Source organism: Panthera onca, chromosome A3 (genome assembly GCF_046562875.1).
Source record: "Panthera onca isolate mPanOnc1 chromosome A3, mPanOnc1 haplotype 2, whole genome shotgun sequence".
NCBI classification, from domain to species: Eukaryota; Metazoa; Chordata; class Mammalia; order Carnivora; family Felidae; genus Panthera; species Panthera onca.
In genome coordinates, this window is record NC_138341.1 from 88,286,306 (window position 1) to 88,304,887 (window position 18,582).

General features: G+C 36.0%; 1 protein-coding gene across 1 annotated transcript in view; it reads left to right on the forward strand.

Moving 5' to 3' along the window:
• Window positions 1-18,582, forward strand: part of LOC132663708 (E3 SUMO-protein ligase RanBP2) — a 72,720-nt gene that overhangs the window by 25,527 nt on the left and 28,611 nt on the right. The window contains exons 3-12 of the mRNA XM_060610235.3: window positions 530-641; window positions 1,128-1,280; window positions 6,335-6,565; window positions 6,908-7,053; window positions 9,163-9,355; window positions 13,393-13,480; window positions 15,801-16,010; window positions 17,402-17,583; window positions 17,671-17,846; window positions 18,046-18,169. Coding sequence (XP_060466218.1) covers window positions 530-641; window positions 1,128-1,280; window positions 6,335-6,565; window positions 6,908-7,053; window positions 9,163-9,355; window positions 13,393-13,480; window positions 15,801-16,010; window positions 17,402-17,583; window positions 17,671-17,846; window positions 18,046-18,169 — 1,615 coding nt within the window. The remainder of the gene's footprint in view (window positions 1-529; window positions 642-1,127; window positions 1,281-6,334; window positions 6,566-6,907; window positions 7,054-9,162; window positions 9,356-13,392; window positions 13,481-15,800; window positions 16,011-17,401; window positions 17,584-17,670; window positions 17,847-18,045; window positions 18,170-18,582) is intronic.

An 18,582-nucleotide genomic window follows, 5' to 3' on the forward strand; every position in this document is an offset into this window, starting at 1 on the left:
GATCTTTGGGTCGTGAGTTCGAGCCCCACATTGGGTGTAGAGATTACTTAAAAAAAAAAAAAAAAAAAAAAAAAAGGTAAATGCATTCTCTTGGTTGTTATTTGGAAAGTTGTTACTCTTAGTATTTTGCATTATGATACTTTAAAAATATTTACTATAATTGTTTTCTGCTTCCTATGTAAAACCCTTTAAGTGCTTTACCAAAATATCAGGAAGAAAAAGCAATTTATGCATTCATTTCTTATGTGTGAGTAGCATTAGAAAAAACATTTAGTAAATATAGTATTTAATGGTAGAATGAATTTATTGTCACTTTTGTAAGTATGTTTGTGTTTATTCTTATGGATACTTTTGAGTTGTCTGCATATTCTACTGTAAATAAATAGTGGTAGGCAATAATTAGAATAACAATGTCAATTAGTTTAGTGGTTGCTTTGGTTTAAGATGTTCTCTTTGGTTAGTATTTACATAGAGTTCTGAATGTGAAAATTTAAAGATTATTTATTTTTATATTGTTATTTTTATACAGGTATATATCTACATATATTAATGTGCAAGAAAGGGATCCCAAAGCTCACAGATTTCTTGGTCTTCTTTATGAAGTTGAGGAAAATATAGACAAGGCTGTCGAATGTTATAAGGTAAACTGTTAAGATTAAAATATAGCCTTTGCACCACCACACATATGCCCAGCGTAGTTTATATAATAAATTCAAATATATTTTATGGATGCCATGAAAATAAGCGTTGGTATCATAGTACTATTAAGCAATACAGATTAGAACAGATTTTAAATTATTTGGCCCAATGTACACTGTAATTTAATCATTAAGAAGTTAGCACTTGTAAAAGATTAACACCTATAAATTCTAACATGGCCAGAAATGCTGTTCTTGTAAGTGGTTTTCTTTCTTTTTTTTTTTTGATATTTACCTAATAAAAACATAATTTTTATTTAATTCATCTGCAAAAAAATTCCAAGGCACTTTAATTTTAACAATTTTTAAATAACACATTGTCATTTAGAAGAGTTTTTAGTGTGGACAATAATAAATTTTTAGCTTTTATAGGTGAGTGTAGGTACCTTAGGAATCGTACTAATTTTATTATTTCTTTTCTGATATCAGCGTTCAGTGGAATTAAACCCAACACAAAAAGATCTTGTGTTGAAGATTGCAGAATTGCTTTGTAAAAATGATGTTACTGATGGAAGAGCAAAATATTGGGTTGAAAGAGCAGCTAAACTTTTCCCAGGAAGTCCTGCAATTTATAAACTAAAGGTAAAAAACTGAATAAAACAAATCAAAATAAAAGCAGTTGGGGACGTGCCTGGGTGGCTCATTTGGTTAAGTGTCTGACTCTTGATTTGGGGCTCAGGTCATGATCTCAAGCCCTGTGTCAGGCTCTGTGCTGACATTGTGGAGCCTGCTGGGGATTCTCTCTTTCCCTTTCTTTCTATTCCTCTCTCCCTCATACTTTCTGTCAAAATAAATAAATAAACTTTAAAAAATAAAGCAGTCAGGGAAAACTTAAGTCACAACCATTTCTGATATTTGGAGTTTAAGTGACTTTTCAGTAGCAAACCTTAAACCAGTAGGTGTAGGAGTTGATGGAAAATGGATGAAGGTGGTCAAAAGGTGCAAACTTCTGTGTGTAAGATAAGTTCCAGGGATATGATGGATAACATTGTGACTAGTGTTAACCACACCATATTGTATATGTGAAAGCTGTGAAGGGAGCAAGTAGATCTTAAAAGTTTTCATCACAAGAAAAAAATAATTTATAACCATGTGAAGTGATGGATATTAATTAAACTTACTATGGAAGTCATTTCACTATATACATGTCTCAAATCATTGTATTGTGCATCTTAAACTAATACAGAGTTATATGTCAATTATATCTGTAAAAAATGGCAGAACAAAATTTTTTTTTCCTTCAAAACCTTTCTGAGCATATGCTGTTTTTTTAAGATACTATTATGTTTTACAAGTGGTATCTCATTTACCCTTATGAAATGATTAATATTTTGGGGATTTTACAGTTTTGTAGCTACATGGCAGAGCTAAGACTTAAATTGAGGTCTGATAGAAAATTTTTGCTTTATTGGGTGAAAAGAATGACAGGTTAGTGTTATTTTAAAGCCTTTTTTTTTTTTTTAATGTTTATTTCTGAGACAGAGAGAGACAGAGAGAGACAGAGCATGAGTGGAGGAGGGGCAGAGAGAGAGGGGGACACAGAATCTGAAGCAGGCTCCAGGCTCTGAGCTGTCAGCACAGAGCCCGATGCAGGGCTTGAACTCACAGACCGCAAGATCATGACCTGAGCAGAAGCCAGACGCTCAACCGACCAAGCCACCCATGTGCCCTATTTTAAAGCTTTTTAAGAACTATTACCTAAAAATGGAAGGAATTGGGGTGCCTTGCTAGCTCAGTTGGTAGAGCGTGTGACTCTTGATCTCGGGGTTGTGAGTTTGAGCCCCACGTTGGGTGTAGAGATTACTTAAAAATAAAATCTTTAGGGAAAAAAAGGATTGTGTTATGTTATGGGATAGTGATGTTTTCAAGCAAAAGAAAAAGTAGTTTCTCCAGTATGTTACAGATAATTACTAAAAATAATAGGAACTTCTTGCTAATGTATTGACCAATTCTAATTGTTATTTTTTACTGAGTAAATGTAGTTTACTTAAGTAAATCTTTTGGAGCAAGTCTTTACAAATTTGTTAGGCAAACATTTTAAGTGTGTAGTTAACCCTTGAACGATATGGGGGCTGGGGGCCATGATCCCCCCCACTTTATGCAGTCGAAAATCTGCATACAGCTTTTTTTTTCTAAGATTTTATTTTTTCAAGTAATCTCTACACCCAACATGGGACTTAAACTCACAACCCTGAGATTAAGAGTTCCATATTCTGTTGACTGAGCCAGCTGGGCATCTCTGCATATAACTTTTGACTCCCAAAAAACTTTATTAACAGTCTACCGTTGACTGGAAGGAAGCCTTACTGGTAATATAAACAGTCAGTTAACACATATTTTGTATGCTATATGTATTACATACTGTATTCTTACGATTGAAATAAATTGAAAATTTTAAGAAAATTATAAGGAAGAGAAAATATATTTATAGTACTGTACTGTTACTTTTGAAAATAAATCCACATGTAAGTGGACCCCTGTGCATTTCAAACTTGTATTGTTCAAGGGTCAATTGTATATTGTTTTTAATAGTTCCGTCACGCCCCGTTATACATATTTTTGATAGAATTTATTTTGAAATAATTTGTTTTCAACAGGAAAATTGCAAAGATTGTACGGAGAGGTTTTATGTATACTTCACCCAGCTTTCTGCACTGGTTATGTGTTACGTAACTATAGTATAATATCAAAACCAGGAATTTGACATTGGTACAATGTGCGTGTATAGTTCTTTTTCATTTTGTCACATGTAAGGATTGGTGTAACCACTACTGCAATTAAAAGTATAGAACTACCTCATCATAAAGATCTCCCTCAAGCTTCACCTTTTATGGTCCTACCCACCCCTCTCCTTCCCATCATCCTTAACTCTGGCAGTTACTATCTGTTCTCCATATTTATAAATTTGTAATTCAAAATGTTATATAAATGGAATCATGCAATATACAGTCTTATGAGGTCAGCTTTTTTTCATTGAATGTAATGCCCTTGAGATCCATCCAAGTTGGGTGTATCAGTAGTTTGTTCTTTTTATTATTGCTGAGTAGTATTTTGTGTGTGGATATATTCCACAGGTTAAACCATTTACTTTTTTTTTTTTAAACATTTATTTTTGAGAGACAGAGAGAGACAGAGCATGAGTAGGGGAGGGGCAGAGAGAGAGGGAGACACAGAATCTGGAAGCAGGCTCCAGGCTCTGAGCTGTCAGCACCAAGCCCGATGTGGGGTTCGAACTCTCAAATCGCGAGATCATGACCTGAGCTGAAGTCGGATGCTTAACTGACCAAGCCTCCCAGGCACCCTTAACCATTTACTTTTGATGGATATTTTGATTGTTTCCAGTTTTTGGCTTTTACCTCATATGAACAACTGTGTACAGATTTTAGAATCTAAAGTATTTAAAAAACTCCAGGACACCTGGTGGCTCAGTTGGTTAAGTGTCCGACTCTTGGTTTCTGCTCAGATCATGATTTCACAGTTGGTGAGTTTGAGCCCCACATTTGGCTCCACGCTGACAGTGTGGACCCCACTTGGGATTCTCTCTTCTCTTCTCTCTCTCTCTCTCTCTCTCTCTCTCTCTCTCTCCCCGCCACCCCCCCCCCCCCGCCCCGCTTGCACACACTTTCTCTCTCTCAAAATAAATATAAAAATTAAAAAAATATAAAAACAACCCTAGAGATAAACTAGTAACATTGTTTTCCTCTTCCTATAATAAGCAGCTGGGTTTTAAATATTAATCTAAAATGTCAGGTCCAAGTGTGTATATTTCTTTACCTTATTGTCTTTGTGTTATGCCTGAAATATAATTTCCTTATTGGCCTTGACAATCCAATTTATTTGATGACATTAACATTAAGGAACATATATATTGGTAGGAGTTTATTTTTCTGGTATTGTAAAAAAAGAAAAATGAGCTGCTTCTGAAGGATGGTGATTTTCTTTAGTAACTTTAAAGATACTGTTGTCTAAAGCTAAACCTTTCTTATATCAGATTTTCCCCCATTTTTCTGAGCTTGAAATGCAATTCTATTTCTTCTAAAATTTAAGACTTAACTAAGGTAAGTAGTTTTTTGGCATTTGTTTAATGAATGAAAATATTGGTGAGAGGGCTTTTTCTCTTGGATATGAGAGTAGAGTTTTTGAAAAGCAGCTATGAAGGTATTGATCTTTTACTTACAGATTTTTTTTTTTAATGTTTATGTATTTATTTTGAGAAAAAGATCAGGCAAGGGGCAGAGAGAGAGGGAGACAGAGAGTACCAAGCAGGCTTCACACTGGCAGCATAGAGCTCAACAACAGAGGCCTTGAACTCATGTTTAACCAACTGAGCCACCCAGGTACCTCTGAAGTAACCTTTTCAGAGAATGGAGAAAGTGAATCTATTAGAGGTCAAGTAGAATTTTGTTCTAGGCATTACCGGTTTGGAGTCTCGAGGTTATGAAAGTCAGTTAGCCTGGTTGTGATTTCCCCAAATTCCCAAATGCCCTGTCCCCTGTTGCTCAACTGTTAGTATATAAGGCTCAAAGGAAGCAGATGGTAGGGTTCTTCTAAGGAAAGGTAGAGGGAATTAATTGAGGGCATCTGTGAGCAAGCAGTAATTATGAATATTAGGGATTATGGCATTTTAGTTTGACAGAGAAGGAAAATATGTGTTTTGTAGAAAATTAAAACTTGGTGATATCAGTGTATTGAAGACAGCTTTCTTTCCATGTGGTAGAGACAAATATATGTGGCAGTGAGGGTATGTGTGCCCACAGTGAGGTGAAAGAATAAGAGGGGTATAGTGATCTAACCAGTGTGACCAAAATACAGACTTTGAAGACCCAAGTCAGTGCTCAATGGATGGCTGAGGCTGGAGTGTAGAGCAAAGCCATGGAGATGAGGTAATTAAAGAACCGAGTAGCCAGGCTATTGTATATCTTTGCACATCTTCCAATTGCTGATACTAGTTGGCTATTAGCAATGGAGGAAGAGTGTTGTATTCCAGCTGCTCATGAGGAATGAGTGGAAGAATTAGATAGCATGTCCTTTGGAAAACAGGATTATAAACGTGTGGGGGGGGATATATGATTTGGAGGTGAGTAGGTCACTAACTGTACCTCCTCTACTTGTATATAGGCTAACAGAGAAAAGGCTACCATGGCAGAGAAGTAATGGGGGTTATCTCAAGGTAATACTCCATTTAGTTAAGGCTAGATGGTGAGGACTCTGAGAAGATAGCAGAACATTAGAAGCTTTAAAGTGTGAGCAGAGTGGATAGGGGATTGAGTCAGATTATGGAGGTGCAGAACAGTTAGGGGATAAGGACCTTGGTATGAGGATTGACAGGAAAGCTAGGCTTCTGGTGGTGACTGGGGTGTACAGAGATGTGGGGCAATAGTCCTGGCCATCTGTGAGGTTTATGTGGGCAACCATTGCTATTATGTAATCCCAGATGTTTCTCTCCACCTAAGTTTCTTGAGGTTTAGCTTCTGGCTGGGAGCAGCTTTCTTCCATGAGAGTTGGGATATATAGGATGGCACTAGTTGTGATAATTTACTAAAGCCGTACACAGTGGAATGGTGTTCATAGGAACCATGATGTGCTTAAACGTGCACAGGCATTTCTCTAAATCATTGATTTTTTTTTTTTAATAGGAACAGCTTTTAGATTGCAAAGGTGAAGATGGATGGAATAAACTTTTTGATTTGATTCAGTCAGAACTTTATGCAAGACCTGATGATGTCTATGTAAACATCCGACTAGTAGAGCTATATCGCTCAAATAAAAGATTGAAGGATGCTGTGGCCCACTGCCATGAGGCAGAGAAAAACATAACTTTGCGTTCAAGTTTACAATGGAATTCATGTGTTGTACAGACCCTTAAGGTAGGTAAAAACTCTTGGGTCTCTATGCTTCTATGTAGATAATTACTATACATTCTTTTGTATTTTAGCGGTGCTCTCTGAGACTTAAATTTCTTCCATTTATGTATAGCAACTCTGAAATGAAATTTTTACTAGGATGATTTCAGTTTTATAATGGGTAGATTGGAGAGATAAATGCAATAAATATATATGCTTTTGGTGTTTTCATAGGTTGATGTAAAAATCAGTGGTTTAATGAGTATAAGGATGGGCAAAAGCGTTGATAGACCTAAAACTAGACATAAAACTAATTTTACAATGCTTGGTAAAGCTTTGTAATTCACTGTTTTTTCTACAAAACAGGAATATATGGAATCTTCACAGTGTTTGGAGTCTGATAAAAGTAGCTGGCAAACTGCCAATAAAGATCTACTTCTGGCCTATGCTAACCTTATGCTTCTTACGCTCTCTACCAGAGATGTGCAAGAAAGTAGAGAATTATTGGAAAGGTATGTCGACTTAAGGAAAGTACTTTGGTGTCAATTTTAGATTTTCTTTTTGTAGTGATTCAGTACACTGGTCTAACCATCTTTACTGGGTCACTATTTCTATAAAATACCCAGGGGTGATAGTTAATACCATAACTCTCTTATGTCTTTTTTGGGGATATTATAATTGGTTTTGTATGACTTTGATTTTTTAGAGAACTGTGTTACTGTACAGACTTGATTACATTGTTATAGTTATGTATCCAATTTTGGCATGCTTAGTAGTCCTGCAAATGAATGTTCTGCTATTTCATATTTTATTTCAAAAATGATATATAATCTTGAGTGAAAATCAAAATAGACTTCCATCTGTCAGATGTTTTAGTAGAAGCATTTAGTATCCCCAACATTTCAGAAAACTTTTAATGTTTTTGCTTAGAAACAAGATAACTAAAATATAATGTATGATTTTTCTGTTTTCCTAAATTTTGATTCCCAGGATCATATCTCCATTTATTAAAATAAATTTCATTGAACAAAAACATCACTTGGATTTGTATGAGAATGTTAGTTGAGAGCAGGGGTTGACCAGAGCTTCTAAGCCAGATATGGCTCACTGCCTGGTTTTGTAAATATGCTTTTATTGGAACACAGCTGTGCCTCTTGTTATGTATTATCTGTGGCCTCCTACATATGACAGTGTTGGAGTTGAGCAGCTGTGACAGAGATTATATGCCTGCACAGCCATATTAGTATGTGGCCCTTTATAGAAGTAGTTTGTCAGTCTCTGGTATAGATTGTGCATTTGCTTGAAAAGTAATTTTTGTTCCCCATCTGATGTTCAGGGAGTTAGGGGATACAGTAATTTCTTGAAGAATTTCTTAGTGTTCTAAGTGGCGAGTAAGGGTGGTATCCAAAACACTTCAACTTTCAGATTATTTTAGAAAATATTTAGGATGTTTTCTTTTATATGGGTTATATACTCAAACATTTTTGATCACCTTAGAAAATGAGGGTGGAAAAAGACAGTTTCTTAGTAGTACTATAAATAATTTAAATTTGGGGCACTTGGGTGGCTCAGTCAGTTAAGCATCTGGCTCTTGGTTTTGGCTCTGGTCATGATCTCAGGATTCATGGGTCGAGCCTCACATTGGGCTTCACACTGACAGTGCAGAACCTACTTGGGATTCTCTCTCTCCCTCTGCCCCTTAACCCCCCAAAATAAATAAAACTTAAAAAAATAATTTGAATTTCATGGATACCCTGAAAGGGTCTTGAGAAACCAGGGGGTTCCTGGAACTTACTTGTTATAACCTATTTAGAAATCATGCTTCACATTTCTATCAAGTGTTGCTTTTCTTACAAAGTGAGGATGCTGAGGGCCATTTGAATTTAGAAGCACTAATTAGTACATTTACAAATAATAGAAATTCAATTTAAGCCTGTAGTTATCCCAAATATCTTATCAGTTATTTACTTATAATTTGAAAATGGCATGTCTAATTTGAGAAATTCCACCTTTGAATTAAATAGCGAAACCGTATGATCTAGGAGAAACTGGAAAATATTTTAGTTTTCCAGTTTTGTGCTGGTCAGTTATGGAACATACACCATGGACAGTAATCTTATCTTTGTTTTTTTTTTTTTTAAGTTTATTTATTCGTTTTGAGAGAGGCAGAGACAGCACAAGTGGGGGAAGGGCAGAGAGAGGGGGAGAATCCCAAGCAGGCTCTGCACTGTCAGCATGGAATCTGGTGCGGGGTTTGAACCTATGAAACTGTGAGATCATGACCTGAGCTGAAACCAAGAGTCAAATGCTTAACCAGCTGAGCCACCCAGGTGCCCTAGTAATCTTACCTTCTGGTTTGTAGCTTTTCTGTGATTGGAGGGCTGGAAATAACTGTTTGGAATAAGATATTGTCGAGGCTAAGCTTGAAGTATAGAAAGTATGTTGAATAAAAACAAACACTAGATGATTCATGATTTATAAAATAGAGAAAGGATTATTAGTTTGAATGTGAAAGATGAAGCTTGAAATAAATTCCTTTGTTAATTTTTAATTAAGTCATGAAACCGCGATTATTCACAATGCAATAGGTTTAATACCTGTTTAATAATTTAATATTACAGTTTTGATAGTGCTCTTCAGTCTGTGAAATCTTGTGTGGGTGGAAATGATGAACTCTCAACTACTTTCTTAGAAGTAAAAGGGCATTTCTACATGCATGCTGGTTCTCTGCTTTTGAAGATGGGTCAGCATAGTGATCTGCAATGGCGAGCTCTCTCTGAACTGGCTGCATTGTGCTATCTTATAGCGTTTCAGGTAAGCTTTTCCTGGTTTTGGGTGTAGTTGACATTTCACTGAGACTCTGTTGTATTTTACATGGAGATGTGTCCTGGTATATATTGAAAATACAAATAAATCTGTAGAATTGAAGTCGAAATAGTTTCTTTGAAAGGTGAAAAATAAGAATATTTCTATAGTATTGGTGAGGTGAAACAGGTATGTTGATGCATTGCTGGTGGCAGTCTGTATTGCTTGACTTACTGGAAGACCACTTTGAAGAGTTTGATCTTTTTACTCTGCCATTTCTGGGAACCTGTAATAAGGAAATAATCTCAAATATGGATAAAATTTGATTCAAAAAGATGTGCACGCATAACTTGGACAGAAACTTAAGTAAGTTTTGGGGATGGTTACATAAGCTGTGATAGAAGAATGTGTTTAACATGTTAATTGAAACACATAATGTATGTAATATGTATATAACATTGGTGATATTATCTATAGTATATAACAGTATCTCTTCATCTTTGGAAATGTAATTCCTTTCTTTATACATAGAACATGACATGAACGGGGTGCCTGGGTGGCTCAGTCAGTTGGGCATCCGACTTTGGCTCAGGTCATGATCTCACCGTCCGTGGGTTTGAGCCCTGCATTGGGCTCTGGGCCGACAGCTTGGAGCCTGGAGCATGCTTCGGATTCTGTGTCTCCCTCTCTCTCTGCCCCTCCCCCACTCAAGCCTTCTCTCCGTCTCTCTCAAAAATAAATAAAAATTAAAAAAAATTTTTTTAAAAGAATATGACATGAAGGAAAGATGCCAAAATGTGAACCATTATGATGATGAGATGCTGGCCATTAACCCTTCCCCAATCCATTTTTGTAGTTTTAATGTTTTCTTTAGTTAGCTAATATTCTGAAATGAAAAGAGATAAGCAGTCTGCTCCAAAATGCAAAGGGCCTGGCTTATAAGAATAATTGTTAGTTTTGGTGAACTGTCTTTTGCTTGAGGGAAAGAAAAAAGGATTCACTGTACTTTTAGGGAAGCTTCCTCCTTCTAGTTCATATTATATAGATCTTTTTTTAAACACTGTTGATACTCATCCCACGATGTTAAGTGCTCCTGTTTGCTCAGCAGAAGCATTTGGGTTCATCAAGAATATATGTATTAGTGAAAATAGAGTGAAGCTAATGAAGTTGCTAATTTATGTAGGCACTAAAAGGTTCTTACGATTAATATTATTAAAGAATCTTCAAAGAAGTGAGTTATTTTTAATGGAAACTGGACTCTTAATTTTTTAAATATATATTTTTAAGTTAATGCAGTCAACTGTTTTAAACTTTGACCCTTTTTAGTGGTAAAAACTAAATTTCCTTCTTTTTTTATTTTTTTTAAAGTTTATTTTGAGAGGGAGAGAGAGGCAGGGAGGGGCAGAGAGAGAGAATCCCAACCAGGCTTCACGCTGTCAGTGCAGAGCCCAGTGCCAGGCACGAACTTGCAAACCATGAGATCACGACCTGAGCTGAAATCAAGAGTCAGATGCTTAACTGACTGAGCCACCTGGGTGCCCCTCAATTTCCTTCTTAAACCATTCACTCAAATCTTTCCTACAAGACAAAGACTATTATCAGTATCTTGAATATTTAGAAGTTTTTCTGCATATGTAAGCATAAAACACACCCTTTACTTTTTTTTTTCTTTTAATGTTTATTTTTTGAGAAAGAGAGCATGAGGAAGGGAGGCGCAGAGAGAGGGAGACACAGAATCCGAAGCAGGCTCCAGGCTTTGAGTTGTCAGCACAAGATCCCTACGTGGGGCTCGAACCCATGAACCACAGATCATGACCTGAGTCGAAGTCAGGTGCTTAACTGACTGAGCTATCCAGGCACCCCTCCTTTCTTTACTTTTAAAACTGTTTTGCCTCAGTGAAGGTGTGCTTTATCTACTAACATTTTGCTTTTTTCACTGTTTTTCCATTGTCTCATTTCAGCATATAGACGTCCACTTCAGTACTTCTCTTTTACCTACTACACATTTCCATTGAATGGATAAATAATGGAAACCTCTTAGATGCTTGAATTTTATATTACCATGTGTTGTAAAGCTTAATTATCAAATGATTATAAGCATACAGAGGAAGTGTAGACTGGCATAGGAGTGCTTAAGGAATCCTGTCAGGCTAGCATTTTTAATGGTAGGATTTTCAGACTCTTGATCAAGGGAATGTTGTGGTTTTAGTAAGTGTATCTGCGTTTCAGGTAGGCATTACACAAAGTCTTTCTTGAAACTGTTTAATTTCAGATGAGGATATGTTGGCTTGGGATGACGTGACTGAGTGGATTGATAACTAATTAGTCACAAATGATAACTGTAAAAGGGGCCAGTTTTATGAATTGAGGTCAGTTTGAAAGCAAAATGAATTATATCACATTTTGTTTTTCATTTTGTGTGCTCTTCAACATCTTCAGAAACAGTTTGCCATCATGTTTAGAAAACTTACGGATAAAAGCATAAGTCTAACTAATGTTTCTAAAATTCAAAATAAGAAGATTTTAGATTCAAGGAATATATTTTGAAAAATTAGTGTCTTTGGAAAAGTGATTGTATTCATACGGTTTAAAACCCTAGTGGTGTATAAGAGTATACCGTGAGAATTCCTTTCTACTTCTGTTCTTTCAGTCATTTTTTCTCTTCCCTGGGGGAACTAATAATACTCATTTCTTGTGAGTTCTTCAAGAAATGTTTTGTGCATATATAAGCAAATAGACACTGCCCCACTCCTACTTCCCTTAAAAAGTTACAGATAGATACATTCTGTACATTTTTATTTCCTTTGCTTTTTACTTTTTAAAACATTTTTTAATGTTTATTTTTGAGAGGGGGGGAGGGGCAGAGAGAGGTAGACACAGAATCGGAAGTAGGCTCCAGGCTCCAAGCTGTCAGCACAGAGCCTGACGCGGGGCTCAAACTCACAAACTGAGATCATGACCTGAGCTGAAGCCAGACACTCAACCGACTGAGCCACCCAGGTGCCCCTCCTTTACTTATTTTAATGAAATATGTGTTGGTGGTATTTCCATGTTGGTATAGAAAACATAGCATGAGTATTGCATCCTCATTTGTTTTGATAATGGTTGCATATCATTCCATTCTATGAAGGTACTGTAATTTTGGGTTGTTTTTTTTTTAAACAGTTCCCTAAAACCAAGTCATTAGGTTACTTTTACTTTCTTGCTATGCTATTTCAAATAATTCTTTAATGAATAACTTGTGGTATTTCACATGTGAAAATTTATGGGTAAAATAAATTCTTGAAAGAAGAATCAAAGTGTATTTATGCATTTATAATTTGTAGGGCTTTTGTCAAATTTCCAACTTCACAGAAGTTGCACCAGACCACTACCAATTAAGAAAGTCATTGAAATTTAAAAGCAGTTACTCTAACCACTCATGTATTGCTTTTAAAGGGCTATCTCTAGTAAGTGCCTGTTGTCTGTGACTGAATATTTTCAGTGATTGAACATTCACTACTTTTCAAGATAGCCCATTGCATTTTTGATAGTTTGGGTCTTAGTGCTTCCTTATGTGTAGCAAAAGTATTTTTCAGCCTGCTACCCATTGGTGTTTTTCTTTTGGTACTATTTAAAAACACTGAACTCATTTGTGAATGATTTTCTTAATATCTGAAGGGAACTATTGTATTTTCTTCATCATTTTTTCAGCTCTTCATAGGACACAGCTTGGAGTCCCTTTTCCTCTCTTGGCTGTACCACTTTATCCCAGTGGTGTCCCATATTATCCATGCTCTTTAAAAGCGTACTGTCTGTAGTGTGGCATTTGAAGGCGCTTTTATAGTAGAAAGTAATTTCTTGGATGTTAATCTTTGTAGACAGCTTTTATATATTAACTAAATCCTTGATTTCCCAGTTTATTCAGTTGAAAAACTGCAACTCCTACTCAGTTTAACCATTGGTTAATTGTTCATCATCAAAAAAGCGCATTGTAACAGAAAGGAACATATTACTGTTAGAAATATGGGTATCACTAAATTAAGACTTGATTTTAAAATTATCAGGTTCCAAGACCAAAGATTAAATTAATAAAAGGAGAAGTTGGACAAAATCTACTGGAAATGATGGCCTATGATCGTCTGAGCCAATCAGGTAATGGTAACGTTTAATTAGTTTTATTTTAAAAAGAAAAAGAAATTTCTCTGTTAGAGTACACCTTATGATAATCCTGTCTGTTTAGGAGATACTTTGCATAATCATTTCTCTTTGCCATCTTGGATGAGGGCGAGAGAGAACTAGAAGTGTCTCCTTCAGAAGGTAACAAATGTTTGATATTGTTTGCTTCTGGATGGAGAAACTTTTTTTTTTTTAATTTTTTTTTTTTAACGTTTACTTATTTTTAAGACAGAGACAGAGCATGAACAGGGGAGGGTCAGAGAGAGAGGGAGACACAGAATCTGAAACAGGCTCCAGGCTCTCAGCTGTCAGCACAGAGCCCGACGCGGGGCTCGAACTCACAGACCGTGAGATCATGACTGAGCCGAAGTCTGACACTTAACCGACTGAGCCACCCAGGTGCCCCTGGAGAAACTCTTTAATCCCTCCTTTATCTAGTTGCTAGAGCCTCCATTTGATATTTTAATGAGCTTCTTGAACTAAGAATAATTACTGATCTGCCAGCCATTTAACATCAGTAGTTTCTAAGATAACTGCTGTGGAGGATATAAAGGTGAAGTAATGGATCTCTTAAGGAACTGACCACACAGTAAAGAAAATAAAAGATATATACTTAACATACTGTTAGGCTTTTAGAATTTGTAAATTTATTTCCACTTTTGACTATTTGGGATGGATCTTAAAGGTCTATTACATATTATCTGGTTTTGCTGAGGCAGAAACTTCAAGATGTTCATATGGCCAGTGAATCAAGCAATGAGCTGAAGAAGCATAATGCTTTATATAAGAAGCAATTTTGATATAAAATTGAATGAACTTTGTAAAGAGCAAGTAGTAGTATTAAATTAAAGTTACTATAAGTTTTGTCTGTAGTTAGACTGTTGGTCAAAGCTTATATTGCTCCTCTATCCCACAGCTTGCTTTTTTGTGAGAGGTGGACTTTCAGTCCTTAAAGAAGTAACTTTGTATTTTCTTCTTATGTCTCCTGTCTGCCTTGCAAGGCTGTCATAGATGCTTTTGCAGGGTTACAGTTAGTAAAATGAACTGTATTTTAATGTCTTTGATCTGGGCATTCCTGAATCTGTCGCTGCAAATTTTTGGAGAGATAAGTCTGGTGGTAACCAAACCTGACTGACTAGCAGAATTATTTCACGGAGTGGTTTGTTTTTTGTTTTTTTTTTTAAACAGCTTAATTGAGAGTAAATTCACATACTATATAATTTATATAAATGTACGACTCAGTGGTTTTTAGTATGTTCACAGAATTGTGCACCCATCACCACAATTTTAGAACATCTTCATCACCTTGCAAAGAAACATCATACCCATTAGTAGTCACTTCCCATTTTCCCCCAAACCCTCTAGTCCTGGACACCCACTCATATTCTATCTCTTTAGATTTCCTTATTCTGGGCATTTTTATATAAATTGAACTGTACACTGTGTGGTCTTTTGTGACTGACGCTTCTTCCACTTACCATAGTGTTTTCAAGGTGCATCCATGTTACAGCAGGTACGAGAACTTTATCTAAGGAGTGTTTTAAAAATAGATTCCTTACCCCAAACCTGTGGAATCAGAGTCTCTGGGAGTGTGGCCTGGAAATAATTATTTTTTGTTTTTGTTTTTGTTCATATATATATATATATATATATATATATGTATGTATGTATATATATGTTTATTTATTTATTTTTATGTTTATTTTTGAAGGATTGAGAGACAGAGCATGAGTGGGGGAGGAGCAGAGAGAGATGAGGCACAGAATCTGAAGCAGGCTCCAGGCTCTGAGCTGTCAGCACAGAGCCCCATTAAGGGCTCAAACTCACAAACTGTGAGATCATGACCTGAGCCAAAGTCAGACGCTTAACTGACTGAGCCACCCATGCGCCCCTGGAAATAATTGTTTTTTAAAAGCTTTTTCAAGGATGAGTCTTACCAGCTAGGCTTAGAAATTGGTGTATCAGATCAGAGAATTTGAGCTTGGCTCTGTTCTCCTTTGGCCACTTAAATGACACACTTTCCATCTAAAACGTAAATACTTTAAATACTTTTGGCATTTTTCACATACTCTCCTCTTTCCTTTCACTCTGGCATGTAGATATAGTTAACTGTTAAATTTGTAATCTGTGTCCATTTTTTGCTTAAGAACCCTTTTTGTTCCGTTGTGGTTGCTGGGTTGGAGGGTTAGCTCTGAGGTAGTCATGTTTTTTTCTCCTTAGGGTATATGCATGAAACTATTGAGAGATACAAATAAGAACAGTCTTTTTTAATTGATGGTAATAATTTGTTTTTCAGGACACATGCTGCTAAACTTAAGTCGTGACAAGCAAGATTTTTTAAAAGAGGTTGTAGAATCCTTTGCCAATAAAAGTGGGCAGTCTGCTTTGTATGATGCTCTGTTTTGTAATCAGTCACCTAAGGATAGATCTTTCCTTGGTAAAGATGATATTGGAAACATTGCTGTGCAAGCACCAGAGCCTGATGATTTGGCTAGATATGATGTTGGTAAGTTGTTATCTTTTAAAGTAAACATTTTGTATTTTAATCCTTTTATTTTAGAAGAATAAAAGCAGAAAGAAATAAATTGCTCATAATCTCATTACTCAAAATAATGACTTAATATTTTCCTGTATTCCTTTGAGGTTTTTGGTGGTATAGGCAGGTATGAGGGGTTGGTAATGGTGGCATGTTTTTCTTCTATACTTTAAAAAATTTTTTTAAATGTTTATTCATTTTTGAGAGAGAGAGACAGAGCAGGAGCCAGGGAGGGGCAGAGAGAGAGGGAGACACAGAATTCGAAGCAGGCTCCAGGCTCTGAGCTGTCACCACAGAGCCCGATGTGAAGCTCGAGCTCACAAGCCATGAGACCATGACCTGAGCTGAAGTTGGACGCTTAACCGACTAAGCCAGGTGCCCCATGTTTTTCCTCTAAATAGTTGTTTATACTGTACATATGATTATTTTCACTCATGAATTCCCTCCCTGTTTATCTGTTTTGGTAAATGCCACTTTTAATGCCAGTACAATCTGTTGTATGAATTAGCCATAATTTTCAGGCCAGTTTTTTGTTGTTCAGTATCTAGGATGTTTCCAGTTTGTTCACTGTTAATATATCTCCATTTCACATTTTCCCATAGAGTTGCCTAAAGACAGAATCACGGGGGTAAAGTTGATGAATTTTAAATCTCTTGCAAATTGCCGTATTGACAGAAGAGTTGTACCTCTTTATGCTTCCAAAAGCTCATAACTTTTTCAGTATTAAATTTCTTGTAGAAGAGGGGTGCCTGGGTGTCTCAGTCAGTTAAGGGTCCAACTTCAGCTCAGGTCATGATCTCACAGTTTGTGGGTTCAAGCCCCATGTCATACTGTGTGCTGACAGCTCACAGCCTGGAACCTGCTTTGGATTCTGTGTCTCCCTCTCTCTCAGCCCCTCCCTCGCTTGTGCTCTGTCTCTGTCTCTCAAAAATGAATAAACATGAAACAAATTTTTTTTTTAATTTCTTGTAGAAGAAAAGATCTCTTTACTATTCCAAGGGATTAATGTAGTGGCATCCCATTGTTTTAATGACTCTTTACTGAAAGGAAAATCCATTGTTTCAGGATTTTTTACTGGGTGGCTTTTGTCACTACAGTGTTTCATTGAGTTCTGGTGAGTACCTTTTTTCCCTTAGATGGAATTGAAAAGAGCTTTCTTCATAACTATTGTTATTAAAATTCCTAGACAAAAAGTGTGAATATCCTTAGTAAGAAAATGAGACTCTGCTTATCATAGAATTTGCCCCTGTTCACGTAGAAAAACATTTCTAAAATTAAGATACATTTGTTATAAGTAATTGGCGAAACTGATGGCACAAGCAAAATTTCCAAAACCTCAGTCCAGTTTTTTTCTATTTCAGGTGCCATTAGAGCACATAATGGTAGTCTTCAGCACCTTACCTGGCTTGGCTTACAGTGGAATTCACTGCCCACCTTACCTGCAATTCGAAAATGGCTAAAGCAGCTGTTTCATCATTTGCCCCAGGAAACTTCAAGGCTTGAAACAAATGCACCCGAATCAATATGTGTTTTAGATCTTGAAGTAAGCAAAGATTTTAACAAATTAAATATTTTGTGTTTTGTTTAATTTTTTGCCTAATTTAAATTGATTTTTCTTTGAATAAACCAGGTATTTCTACTTGGGGTGATATATACCAGCCACTTACAAATAAAGGAGAAGTATAATTCTCACCATAGCTTCTATCAGCCTCTATGCTTGCCACTTCCTGTGTGTAAGCAGCTTTGTACAGAAAGACAAAAATGTTGGTGGGATGCAGTCTGTAATCTAATTCACAGAAAAGCAATGTAAGTAGTAAAATAAAAATATTCCTTTAACTTACTGCCTAAGTTTTTAACTTAAAAACCTATTTAGTTTAAAAACTTACTGCCTAGGTATCTAACTCTCATGTGAAGATTGAGTTTAATTCTCATGTGATGATTAACATACATGTAAGTTTTGAAATGCACATTTATAAATCAGTTTTATTAAATAAAACTTTTTTAGACCTGGAACCTCAGCAAAATTGCGACTTGTTGTTCAGCATGACATAAACACTCTAAGGGGCCAGGAAAAACATGGCCTTCAGCCTGCCCTGCTTATACATTGGGCAAGATGCCTTCAGAAAACGGTGAGTTCGTTAAAGTGTAAGCATTTTTAAGAACATTATGTAATGTTTAAAAATCATAAACTTTTCACTGAGTCTTTTAGTTCAAAGAAACAGTATCAGCTTGTTCCTGTTATGCTAGGTAAAGTGTATTTTTTTAATCTTGCCACGAAATAGTTAACAGTTTACATGTAAGTACTTGGAACAGTGCCTGGCACAGTAAATGTTACATAAGTATTAACTGTTCTTATTAGTAGTTAATAATTATGTTAATGATAATTATTATCCAGCCTGAAATTTTTTTTTTTAACATACCAGTAGCAGAAGGCTTTGTAGGTTAAGACCAATACAGATCTTTGTAAATATTTGAAATCTGTTTTGTGGCAAGGTTAGTTGTAGATGTTTAACTCTGTGACTAAACTGTGACACTTACAGAA